At 42.0% G+C, this 13,640-nt stretch overlaps 1 protein-coding gene across 1 annotated transcript in view; it reads left to right on the top strand.

Annotated features, from left to right (window-relative positions):
• The window catches only part of LOC126457894 (calpain-9-like), a 1,049,120-nt gene that overhangs the window by 502,982 nt on the left and 532,498 nt on the right, over positions 1-13,640 (top strand). Inside the window, exon 2 of the mRNA XM_050094564.1 lies at positions 10,308-10,386. Coding sequence (XP_049950521.1) covers positions 10,308-10,386 — 79 coding nt within the window. The remainder of the gene's footprint in view (positions 1-10,307; positions 10,387-13,640) is intronic.

The raw sequence follows: 13,640 nt of genomic DNA, 5'->3' as shown, positions 1-13,640 counted from the left end.
TTTTGCAAAAGATTTTAACTAGGCTGAAATTAAATCTTAACTAATGGCACCAACTGCATGCGCGCCGTTCTGATTTTACGTGCAAATACAGTCACCCTTAAATACCCCCGTACTGGAGCAGCACTGATGGTTCAAATTTGGTCCGCCGGTGTATCAGACCTTGGTCTAAGATAAATTTTAACCGTCTGAAAAGAATCTTCCTTCGTTTTCCTAGAAGGATTTGGAAGCGCTCCACTTCTATACTTTAAACTTGTACGAATCGGTTCAAACTTCGCACGAAGGTAGACAAATGCATAAACCCAAAATTAAATTTTCTTTATCCTTACGATTAAACTGGAATCGCGCATTTGAAAATCTAGTTTCGTTCTGATTTTACGTACAAAAAACAAGTTTTTTTGTTAGATTTTTGCGCGCGCCTTTTCTTTGTTTCAAACTTGTGTGAAGCGGTTGAAATTTTTTAACGTCGTAGACAAATACTTGTAATTAATGATCGCCCTATTGTTTCGTTAAACCGTTATCTGTTACCACGATATAGGGCACATTGTTCGAAAGACAATAAAAATCCTATATCGGATCAACAAAAATCGACATCAACTATGACGGTCTATTTTCAAAATTATGGCAGAATAAAATTTGGGAGCCACAATGAGAAATGCCCCTACCGTAGCACGAAAAAGGCGAAAATGTTCTGGGCAGAGATAGGGATGGGAAAGCAGGGACCTGTCTTTTCGATTTATCTGGCAGCTTTTAATGCATTTTAATCAAAATAACTTCACATATTTGCGCTTTTTTATGTTACGTGTGAGGTGATGAGCGTAATAACAAATAGACACAAATTTACATGCTTCTATAAAGTGAGATGCATCTGCAATAGATAGTAACCGAGAATGGGGTGAACCTATAATAGGGTGTGTCCAGTATTGAGGACGCATGCATCTTAAACTTTAGTGACACGATGTGTCATATTACACAACACGACAAGTGCCATGTTGTATGACTAGATGGTATGTCTCATGTTATACGACATGACATCATATCTCATGTTACATTACTTGCCACGATGCATCATATTACATGACATGAGTAGTACTAACACTATCAAGTAAAAAAGCGCGAATATGTCAAGATGTTTTGATTAAAAAACATCTGAACTTGCCAGGTAAGTTTAAAAGCTACTTCCTTCTTTTACAAAGCTAACTCTGCCCTGACATATTCGCCTTGTTTGTGCTACGATAGGGGCATTTTTCATTCCAGTATTGTGTTTCTATATTGCTAAAGCGCTATACCGGAACCCGGTAAATATTTCCCGTAATTATTGACCGAACTGAAAATTTTAAAATGCTGGCATAATCTACTCACTAAGAGGTATAATTTGAAGTTAAAAGTTTAGCGCACTAAGACAAGTATTAAAGCTAGAAATGTGTTTATATCTTATGGCAGTGTAACAGACGGCCCTCAACACGCGGACTGTACTGGCCCAGTATTTGAGAATTAGAGCACTTGGTCACGTCCAACAAATTTTACATATGCGAGTACTTTCAGACCTGTACGAAACTTTTTCTGGATTACATCCTTAACGTAAAACCCTTAACACATTAATTATTTGTAAAGTAATCTGACGTTTAATCATATTTTGCACGTGGGAGTTCGATTCCTTAAAGAATCGGGGGTTTACTGGTAGTTACAAAAATTGAACATACGTGTGATGACTGTGAACGAACACATTGACTGATCGAAAAATTGAAGGTTAAAATGGTATGTGTGCCTATGAAAAGATGCGTAAGACTCCCAAACACGTAAGGAACTGGCTGTATGGGCAGGTGACTAAATGTCAATTTTCGAACAAAAACGTCGAGTTCGCAATGAACGTCTGCGCTCGCATTAAGCCAAGTTAGGTTCCCAACTGGCTTGTTAACAGAAAATAGAGAAAATCTCTAAATTTTTCTGATAAAGTGTGATGAAACTTAGTCAAACTATAGAACATATCAGGCGTCGTAATATATGAAATCGCATTTAAAACATAGAACTGTTTCTAGACCCAGAGTTTACCTCAAATGCACAAAATTAATATGCCAGTTGTACGGTGCAGATGACGCCAGTACCTTTGCCACCAATGTAACACATGTTGCCATGTGTGGAGCTGTTAACCTATGAGCTGTACTGCAAGTCAGTGCTCTCCTTCTTGAAAAGTTGCTCTCAGGCAACGTGCACCCTGGAACTACGGTTCTAACGAACGGATGATATGGAGTTCCGGATTCCAGCGAAATTAATAAAAAATCAGTTTGATGTCATTTTCCAAGCTAAACCGATGTCGTCCTTGCAGAAAATTGTTATCCACTCATATGTAGTCCAGCGGGCAATATTGACAGGTCCTCGACCACTTGGGTTGACAACATTCCATTATCCTTGTTTTACGTGGGTTGATGTTCATCTTATAATATCTTTTCAAGAGAATATCAATTTCATGCAGTTGCTGTTCCAAGTCCTTTGCTGCTTCTGACAGAGCCACAACGTTGCCAGCAAACGTCATAGTTTTTATTTCTTTTGCTTGAACTTTAATTTCCTTTCCAAATGTCTCCATCGTTTCCTTCACAGAGTACCCAGTGTTTGAATTGATTATCATAAGTGATAGACTACACTACAGTCCGGTCTTACTCCCGTCTCAACCACCGCTCCCCTATCTTGTTCTGCAGCCTAGTTCCTGTAAAAATGATAGATAACCGACAATTCCCAGTATCTTGTCTTTCCTATGTTCATAATTTCAAGGAGTGTAATCCAGTTAACATTATGAAAAGATCTCTTTAAGTCTACAATGCTACAAACATCGGTTCGCCTTTCTTAAACCCCTGTTGTAAGGTAAGTCGTAGGTTCAGTATTGCCTCGCGTGTTCCTACATTTCTCTGGAACTAGGGTTGCCAGGTGTACGTCTTTAGTCGGACATGGCCGGCATTTTACGCTTGTGCCCGGACAACTATTTACAATCCGGGTTTTGTTAGGCTTTTTATCGACGAAGTAGAGGACGCATGACAAAGACTCTTTCCAAGCTGATGACGTAATTTGCGAGGAATTAGAATAAGGAGGAATAATGAGACATACCTTAAGGATATAAAGATATATCATTTACCAACCAGTGATACTCTTTTGTCTCGGTCCTGTGTTTCTCTTTGGAGGCCGAATCAGCTTAACAATACCCAATGTCACAACTGCGTTATGCGCAGATGGAACGAGGCGTAGTGGACTGTGCCAGTCCTCCCCACCCAACCTCGCGTTGAGGCCCGCAAGTGCACGATGAAGAATTTTATTCGGAATTACTGTAATTTTCAGAATATTGCTTTGCAATTCCAGGCCATAATTACAATACCGAAAATGTGTCACGTTTCATAAACTCTCGATCAAGAAAGGAACGCAATAAACTGCAAACTGGTACAAGCACAAAGATTATGGTGTCTTGTCATCTAGAGTTCCACGAGATGATTTCCAAGAAAAATGTAGTCTGTAAGAAGGTGTCAGCACCAATTCAGTCATTAAAAAGGTATTTCCTTCTGAGCTTAAACAAACCGTAGTCAATAATGCTACACATCCTTGATTATGTTGATCCTATTCTCCTAGGACTTTCGTATAAGAGTTCACGCCTGCTGGAACTGGTGATGAATGCTTGTGTGCTATACATTTGCGATGTATATTTCGACTATATCACTCCTGCCTATGAAAAATTGTCATGCTTACGTGCCGATAAACGTAGACATTATCATACTCCCTGTTTGCTGCATCATCTTCTCAATCATTGCACTCCTTCCTATATACCTTTAACCCTGATGCCACTATCTGAACAACACAGCAGAAATACTCGTTTCCAACAAATTACAATCGTCTCTGTAGCACTACACTGCACTGCCATGTTCTCTAAATCACTCACTGTATCAGGAACCCGATTTTGAAACAATATTTCTCAAAATATTAGAGAAATTAGAATCCTTCCGAACTTCGAAACACATCTAATGGCTTACCTTCTATCACAATAGCTCTCTCTTCTTGCAGCTCACTCTCAACAGTACTCCTCCCCTCACCACTTTTCCCTCCCTTTGTCTATACAGTTCTCTATTGAAATTCTCTTCTTTGCTAGAAACCATTGCCACTTTCATTTCGATCCCCTCCTTTTTCATTATCCCTTCTAATTCTTGTTAATGTCTCCATTATTTTATTGCTATTGTTACTATTACCATTATTATTATTATTCCATATTATTAAGTATTGTTAGTAATGCGAATTATTATTATTGAGTGTAATAACTAATTGTTATCATTCTTAATTCTCCCCCTATTTTATCACCATTGTTAGTGTTGTTATGATTAATATTGTCGATTATTATTTTTATCAGTAACGCAAATTATTATTATTGTGGTTATCATGTAATAGTTTTTTGTATGTGTTGTTTCTGGTCAAATGTAAAAGAAGATGTAAGGTCCTTCTCTGGTCAGGCTAAATGAACAATAAATAAATGAATGATATATAACACTGACGTTTTTCATAAAGTGGGTTCACATGAGAAATATTAATGCTTAAGTACAGGTAATTGTTATTTCTTGTAAGTCTAACTGAAATCATTGAATATCGTTTCGTTTCCCATCCTAGAAGAATAGACAGCTGTTTACTTGGGAATTAGGCTATTTTTGAAGACGGCAAGAATGAAGAAGAGTCTGCTGTAATCATTGGTAAATTATAGGGGTCTTTATCGATTTTTTAAAAAAATTCAAGCACTTTTAACGTTAATCTCGCAAAGAACTTACTGTAACTAGTTATTAACCAATTGGCTTATACACCAGGCTTCTGTTAATAGATGACATGAAATGTTATATACAATTGGAGATCTGAGAAATCGATCTATTTAGTGGTGTATAACACACTCGATTTCTATTGATGTTTCGAGAGTTATAAACAATTGTTATCGGGTTTTGTTAGGTTTATTCCCCCTCAATCCCATCAAGAAAACACCATCCAGAAATTGTGTAGTGCGCAAAGCAAGGAAGAAGAAAAGTGATACACGGTATGAGTGTGAGAAATTTATAGTGCCGTTGTACATGCCTGTATTTTTTCGGGTATACCACACCAACAGAAACATCTAAATCAGTATTATCGCCACTCTTCATCACTTCGATAAATAATACGATGGATTTACAAAGAATTCTTATCAAAAAACATTGCGTAATTTTGAGGAAACTATGTGAGACTAAATATGCAGACTTTCTTAAACTGAAATAGTAAATATAGGGTCGACTATGGGGAACAATATTAGTAAGTCAGTAGGTTAATAAACCACTGAAATACTCAATAGAGTCTATTTGCATTTAAAATATGTAGTCCGGCTTGGGAAGGGAGTGAGACAGGGCTGTAGCCTCTCCCCATTGTTATTCAATCTGTATATTGAACAAACAGTAAAGGAAACAAAAGAAAAATACGGAGTAGGTATTAAAATCCATGAAGAAGAAATAAAAACTTTGAGGTTCGCCGATGACATTGTAATTCTGTCAGAGACAGCAAAGAACTTGGAAGAGCAGTTGAACGCAATGGACTGTGTCTTGAAAGGAGGATATAAGATGAATATCAACAAAAGCAAAACGAGGATAATGGAATGTAGTCGAATTATGTCGGGTGATGCTGAGGGAATTAGATTAGGAAATGATACACTTAAAGTAGTAAAGGAGTTTTGCTATTTGGGGAGCAAAATAACTGATGATGGTCGAAGTAGAGAAGATATATAATGTAGACTGGCAATGGCAAGGAAAGCGTTTCTGAAGAAGAGAAATTTGTTAACATCGATTATAGATTTAAGTGTCAGGAAGTCGTTTCTGAAAGTATTTGTATGGAGTGTAGCTTTGTATGGAAGTGAAATATGGACGATAAACAGTTGGACAAGAAGAGAATAGAAGCTTTCGAAATGTGGTGCTACAGAAGAATGCTTGAGATTAGATGGGTAGATCACATGACTAATGAGGAGGTATTGAATCTAACTGGGGAGAAGAGGAATTTGTGGCACAACTCGACAAGAAGAAGGGTCCGGTTGGTAGGACATGTTCTGAGGCATCAAGGGATCACAAATTTAGCATTGGAGGGGAGCGTGGAGGGTAAAAATCGTAGAGGGAGACCAAGAGATGAATACACTAAGCAGATTCAGAAGGATGTAGGTTGCAGTAAGTACTGGGAGATGAAGAAGCTTGCACAGGATAGAGTAGCATGAAGAGCTGCATCAAACCAGTCTCTGGACTGAAGACCACAACAACAACAACAACAGTCCGGCTTTTAGAGAGCAAAACGTCTGGCTGTGTATAACGCCCAGTCCCTGTATAACTCCCAGTCCGACTTTTATACTTTTGGGCCTGGTAACCCTATCTGGAGCCCAGAATGGTCTTATCCTGCGAGTTTTTCCATTCCTCTCTACATAATTGGTGTTAGTATCTTGTAATTGTGATTTATTAAACTGATAGGTCGGTAATATTCACATATAATGTTCTGGTTTTTTTGGAGGGTGGGGATTTGGAACTGTGACATTCTTCTTGAAGCCGCAAATATTTAATAGATGTGATTGCTTCTAGTGGCTGCTCGGATCCATGTAATAACGCAACAACGATATTTCCGCCTATTCTGGAAAACCTCAGACGGGGTCAGTTGACGGTGATAAGATGCGGCCAGGCCTGCAGCGGGCACGAGTGCGGCCTGCAATGCGAGCCGGCCGCGGACCAGCTGGTGGCGCCAGGTGCGGCCCACGTGTGCTGCGGGCGGCAGCACATGGCGATGCACGGCCCGCTACGGCTTCCCAGCTGTCCGCACCCAAGTTATCCACCAAGGGTGCCGGTTTGCAATGCCAGTGCAGCTCCCGTTCCCGTAACTGCTTCTCGCCACTGTTTGTCCGTCTCGAACCTCGACCTGCGTTCAGGCCCTGTTTTCGTTCCAAATCCGGCAAAGGCCGTATATTTTGAACTCTCGTTCTTCATCGATTATAGACGATGCTCCTTGCACAGAGCGATATGGCACATCGATTCTGATAGCCAGCACCAGTATCTCGAAGGGGAAGAGCTCTTGTCTACAAATGAGCACGGGTTTAGAAAGCATCGGTCGTGCGAAGCTCAGCCGGTCGATGTGGCCGAGCGGTTCTAGGCGCTTCAGTCTGGAACCGCACGACCGCTACGGTTGCAGGTTTGAATCCTGCCTCGGGCATGGATGTGTCTGATGTCCTTAGGTTAGTTAGGTTTAAGTAGGTCTAAGTTGTAGACGACTGATGATCCCAGATGTTAAGTCCCATAGTGCTCAGAGCCATTTTTTTCGTGCGGAGTTCAGCTTACCCTGCTCTCACATGATAATCTGCGAATCATGGATGAAGGACAGCGGGCAGATTCCATAAGCCTAGATTTCCGGAAAGTGTTTTACGCGGTGCCCCACTGCAAAATGTTGACGAAGGTTTGGGTATAAGCAATAAGTTCCCAGACAAATGAGTGGCTCGAAGACTTCCTACGTGATAGAAACCAGTAAGTACATTGTCCTTGACAGCGAGGTTCATCAGAGGAAGTGTCGTCAGGAGCGCTCCAGGGGAGTGTGATAGGAGCGCCCTTGTTCTCTGCACGCATAAACGATCGGATGGACAGGATGAGCAGCAATCGCCAGATGTTTGCTGATGACACTGTGGTGTGTGCCAAGGTGTCGGCCTTGAGGGACAATAAGAGGGTACACATTGACTTAGAGATTCCACCTAATTTGATTTTCTACATGTAGAAAAATGTAATTTTTTCGAAAACGTTTACTTAAAACAGCGATGGATTTTAACAACTATACTTACAAAAATAGTATAGGTAGCTCAGACCACATTTAATGGTGGCCGGTTTCAGTCCAAAGGCGGACCATCTTTACACCTTACTCGAAAGTTGATGTGTGAAGACAGATCCACGGAGTAAGAACTGCAGAAGCAGTGCAGTCACCTGCAGCTCAGTCTTTCTGGTACACGCAGCATAGTAGCGTAATACGAAGTAAAAAGGGCAACACAAGTGGAAAAGGAGCCAGCATGTAGATATTGAGCTTTTAAGAAAAAATTCAAAAATAAGAATTTAGTACTCCTTCACTTATCCTGCCATTTTCTGTTTCAGTTTTATAGCACGTACAGAAGACATATTTTCAATAATGACTCTTCCAGGTGCGAAAATAATGAATTGGGCTTATCGTGGTAGGCAGTCGTAACTATTGGATACCTTGCTTGACAGAGTTCCAAAAGAATTTACATGTATCATTTCTGTTTACTGGACGTCTTTAAAATGCATTGATTTAACCGAACTGAAATGTTGAAACGCTTTGTAATTCCACGTTCTGGTGTAAAATCAAACCTATTTAATAGACAGATTATGCAGAGAGACACTGAAAGTCTCAAAGAAATAAGTATATTTTGATGGGACTATTACTACAGACTGCACTCTTTAATATAAGAAACAATGTGCTTTACAGCTTACACTCCAAATGAAAAATTACATTCAAACTGAGTTACCTTTTCAGTTATAAATCTTAGCAATGTTACTTAGGTGGAACAGGTGAAAAAAAATTTGTCCGTGGTATGTAAATCCTAATTGACGGAAATGAAAACTGTCAAAACGTAAAGCACCAGTTCGATGTTTATTAAACATTGTAGAGACGTTCATCATGTAGTATGTATTAAATGATTAAATTTCCATTCCATTCTGAAATGACATCCGTCATCAACATCGCTATGAGTTGTGATACCCTCGCCCGAAAACATTCCTGAATTTCTTGTAACATGTCAGCAAACAGCCTGTGAGTGACAACTTGATGAATTTCTTACCATGTTCGAAACACATTCTGTGTCATTTCATGACACATCAATAGCCAGAGGCTCTTATGTCAATATACACCTTCCCGTAGCATCGCACACACGCACTGTAAGTGACAAATCGGAAGCCAGGACAGGCCAGTCAAGGATCGATACAAGTCGTCAAGGCAGTCGTGGTGTAAACTGCCGTGTGGAGTCTTGTGTTTACCTGGGAAAAGGCCATTTTCTACATTTCTCGTATTGGGTGTGAGAACACGATTCACCATTCTTGTTACGTATTACTATCAAATCCAATAGCTCCTCTCACCGTTGTTCCGAGAACTGCAGAGGTATGGCTCTCGAGAAACGCTGCTACTTGTGACGTTTCTTCAGGTCGCCTTTGGACGCATTCCCTCGATTTGAACGCCACAAACAGAAACGGGACTAATCGCTGAATAGCGCAAGATGTCAATTAATGCCCTAGTTGACTCTTGCTCTGAGCCTAGCAAGTCTCTATTGTACGTAGTATGGTGTAGCCGTAAATGGCGCATACCAATTCAAGATTGCAACCCAAATTCGAGCGATCTGTTCCCGACGGTTAGTGGCTGTAACCTCTGCTGTAGTTTCAGCGATTCTCACCCATTTATTCGTCAGAGCTATTAGAACAATACTGCGATATTCTCGTGGTGTAGCCCTTCTGGAAGGACCGGAGCCTGCCCTCCTTGCCTCAGTGTTGTCCTGAGTCCACCTCGCCGCTACTCGTTCTGCAGCCCTGCACTGTAGCTAGCTGTCTGTGCAAAGCGTCTTTAAGATGCTCCAGTGTTCGTGGTTACAGTGGTTTGACCATCCTTAGAAGTCCGAAAGATGTCGCTGAATTGCCCGTTGCAAGTCCTCCGCGAATGCTGTGTTACGAGCTTCTCATGAAAAGTGCGAATAACGTTACACACTCGGTACTCACTCGAGTACTCAAGCCATCCGCTGTGGCCGAGAGCTTCTAGGCGCTTCAGTCCGGAACCGCGCTGCGCTACGGTCGCAGGTTCGAATTCTGCCTCGGGCATGGATGTGTGTGATGACCTTAGGTTAGTTAGGTTTAAGTAGTTCTAAGTCTAGGGGACTGATGATCTCAGATGTTAAGTCCCATAGTGCATGGAGCCATTTGAACCATCTGATTCGATACTCACACCGTTTTTCGTCTGTACGAATAGGTTCTCTCTGTACTGAAAATATGCCCCCCATAAGGATGTAATTTCAGTCAAGCTATTACTACTACAACATGTCCCACAGGCATGAAAATGTTGGAATATCGATTTGAAACCACTTATTGACGGTACTAACTGGACACTTTCCATTTCGGTCAGAGAATTTCCGAAGTATTTCTAATTCGAAGGAAAGAGCCTAAAGTGCCGAAATTCTGTTTCTCTGGTATACTGTGCAAAGTTTCCTTTTTTCTGTCTGAGTTGCTGTCCTTTGTCAAAGATTTTCAAAACTGATTTTGGTATTGCAGATGGCGGTGCAGCGGCCAACCGGCTGTGGACGAACGGATACGTGTCGCGGCCCGACGACAAGCAGTCGACGCTCTCGAGGTAAGCCTGCGCTGCCTCACGGCGCCCGTCTACTCGCCTACACTTCGCCATGGAAGGTTACTTGCTGCACAACAGAAAACAAAAGACTCGATGAGTTGCTAGAGAGTCTCAGATTTATTTTGGGGTAGCAACCAAGAGGTGCGTAATATCGTAACTAAAAGCAACGCGTGACTGGTCGTAATAAGGAAGTGCAAATACCTGCACTCACTGTGAGCTAGAGTGATTGGAAATGGACGAAAGCTAATATCACAAAGAGAGAGAGGGTAATGGGGGAGACTAAGGAGATGTCACTTAGGAGGGAAGTAAGTAAACTTTACGTTAAACACCCCATCGACGATGAGGCCAGTAGAGACCGAGGACAAACTCGAATTGGACAAGGACGCGGCAGAAGATCGGCCGTGGCGTATTGAGAGAAACAACCAGGCATTCATCTCAACCGATTAAGGAGGAGCAGGAAGTGATTATTGTTTAACGTCCCGTCGACAACTAGGTAGTTGGAGACGGAACACAAGCTCGGATTAGGGAAGGATTGGGAAGGAAATCGGCCGTGCCCTTCACAAGAACCAAGTCGGATTAGGGAAATATTGAGAAGGAAAACGGCCGTGCCCTGTCAGACGAACCATCCCGGAATTGTCCTGAAACGACTTAGGGAAATCACGGAAAACCTAAATCAGGATGGCCGGAGACGGGTTGGAACCGTCGTCCTGCCGAATGCGAGTCCAGTGTGCTAACCACTGCGCCACTTCACTCGGTTCGATTAAGGGAACCGATGGAAAATCTGAATGTCGATGGCCAGATGAGGGTTTGAATTTCGCTCCTCTAGAGTTCGTATAGTCATTTAACCACTGAGTCGTCCTGTTTATTACCACACTTTACTCGCATTCGGGAGTAACGCTGTTCAACCCGCGGTCCGGCCATCCTGATTTAGGTTTTCCGTGATTTCCCTAAATCGCTCCACGCAAATGCCGAGATGGTTCCTTTGAACGGGCACGGTCGACTTCCTCATCCTTCCCTAAGCCGATGGGTCCGATGAACTCGCTGTTAGGTTCTCTTCCCCAACTCAGCCAACCAGTCATCATGTTTATTGAGAATACTAACGAATCTATTACTCTCCCTCTCTCTATCTTCCTCCCCTCACCTTTAATCTCTCTCCCTCAATCTGTCTTTTTTTTATTTTTTGAGTCGTGCGCCCCACCACGAAGCCTTCTTCATTTCACAGCAGCATTTACATCTTACGTTTCTGTTATTTGATTGATTTATTTGGTCTCTTTCCTCCACTACAGTTTTTACCCTTCATAACATGGAACTTATTCTCTGGTATCTTAACACGTGCCCTACATCCTGTCCCTGTATCTTGTTACTGTTATCCACACGTTCCTTTCTTCGCCGTCTTTCTAATAGCACCACAACTCAAACTTTTCGATTCTGCTCTTTTCCGTTTTTCCCAAAGTCCATGATCCACTTACAGACAATATTGTGATCCAAACGAACATTTTGAGAAATTTATGCCTCAAATTGATACTGGCGGAATTCTTTTCACTTGTGCCAGTTTACTTGTACTGTCATGTTTGCTTAGTCCTTCCTTTAATTTGCTTCCATGGCAGCAGAACCCCTTAACTTCGTCTACTTCATAAAAACTAAACTAAACCCCGCCCGAGTAGGCCATGATGGCCCAACAGTACCGACCGGCCGCCGTGTCATCCTCAGACTGAAGGCGTCACTGGATGCGGATATGGAGGATAATGTGGTCAGCACACCGCTCTCCGGCCGCATGACAGTTTACGAGACCAAGGCTGCTACTTCTCAATCAAGTAGCTCCTCAGTTTGCCTCACAAAGGCTGAGTGTGCCCCGCTTACCAACAGCACTCAACAGACCGGATGGTCACCCATCCAGGTGCTAGCCCAGCCCAAGGGCACTTAACTTCTGTGACCTGACGGGTACTGTTGTTACCACTGCGGCAAGGCCGTTGGCCGTCTACTTCATGGTTACCATTTTTTATCTTAATTTTGTCGCTAATGTCGTTTCAGCTACTCTAATTACTTTTGTTCCTTCTCTCAATGCATATTGTGTACTCATTATACTGTTTATTCCATTCAGCTGGTCCTGCAGTTCTTTTTCAGTTTTTTCTGAGGATAATAATGTCATCAGTGTCTCTTCTTCATATCCTTTCATTCTTTCAGTTTTGCCCTATTACTATTTGAAGTTTCAAAACATCATGAGAATACTATTTGCGAGAAAAACGTTGAAAACTATTATTTTAGTGATCGGACTTGTGCCAAAGACTTTTCTAATTATCTTCTTCCTGTTGGGATTAGGGTGTCTCAAAATGCAAAAAAAAAAAAAACTTTCTGGGAAATTTTAAGTGGCTCGTGTCGTCACAACGAATGTAAAAGTAGAGAGATTAGAGCGCGCACGGAGGCTTTCAGACAGTCGTTCTTCCCGCGAACCATACGCGACTCGAACAGGAAAGGGAGGTAATGACAGTGGCACGTAAAGTGCCCTCCGCCACACACCGTTGGGTGGCTTGCGGAGTATAAATGTAGATGTAGATGTAGAACATCAGTTCTAATTTTTAGCCAAGCATTCTCTTTGGGGCTCTTCATGTTTTTTGTGTACTTTTCTATACAGCAAGTAGGTGCCAATTACTTGTCCAGCTCCCTTGTCAAATTAGTTTTAAATATTAGCAATAACTATAAGTAATTACGCTTAAGAGAGTTTATGGCTCTCGCCGGAAAAGAGGTGGAAGCTCACAGTGTGTACTCGGTAGGCTACCTATTCTCTGGTGGCAAGTGCGGCCCTACTCCACGGTTAAGATACGACAATGTACGCGAACGCGGCAGTCTCACCGTCTTGCCTAGAGAGGCAATTCACCGTGTCTAGTGTTCTCTAACCAAGATCAGCAGTTGAATATCGGCATCCACGGGTAACACGATCCGCAAGCGTGAACCGACGTACTTTTCCAGATTACAACGCCCACTCTGTATGGTACAGTAAGTCCAGCGAGGTATCGCATACGCTGGAGGAACCGAGCTCACACGGCGGCCCACCCAGCGCACTTACGTGGTCTGTGCTTAACTTGGCTCAGAAGCAGCAACTTCTGGCCATGAAAGTCAAAAAGCAAAGAGGTACGGTGACATGTTCTGGTTTATCACTGTAAAACTGGATGTAAACTGCCCAGAAAAGTCTATCGTAACATTATGCCGTTCAGCGTACTGATTATTTCATTGTACACAATAGCGCTGGTTACTTGAGT

This window comes from Schistocerca serialis, chromosome 2 (genome assembly GCF_023864345.2).
Source record: "Schistocerca serialis cubense isolate TAMUIC-IGC-003099 chromosome 2, iqSchSeri2.2, whole genome shotgun sequence".
In the NCBI taxonomy this organism is placed as follows: domain Eukaryota; kingdom Metazoa; phylum Arthropoda; class Insecta; order Orthoptera; family Acrididae; genus Schistocerca; species Schistocerca serialis.
The sequence above is the reverse complement of the archived record's forward strand: the minus strand, read 5'-3'. Positions and strand labels throughout refer to the sequence as shown.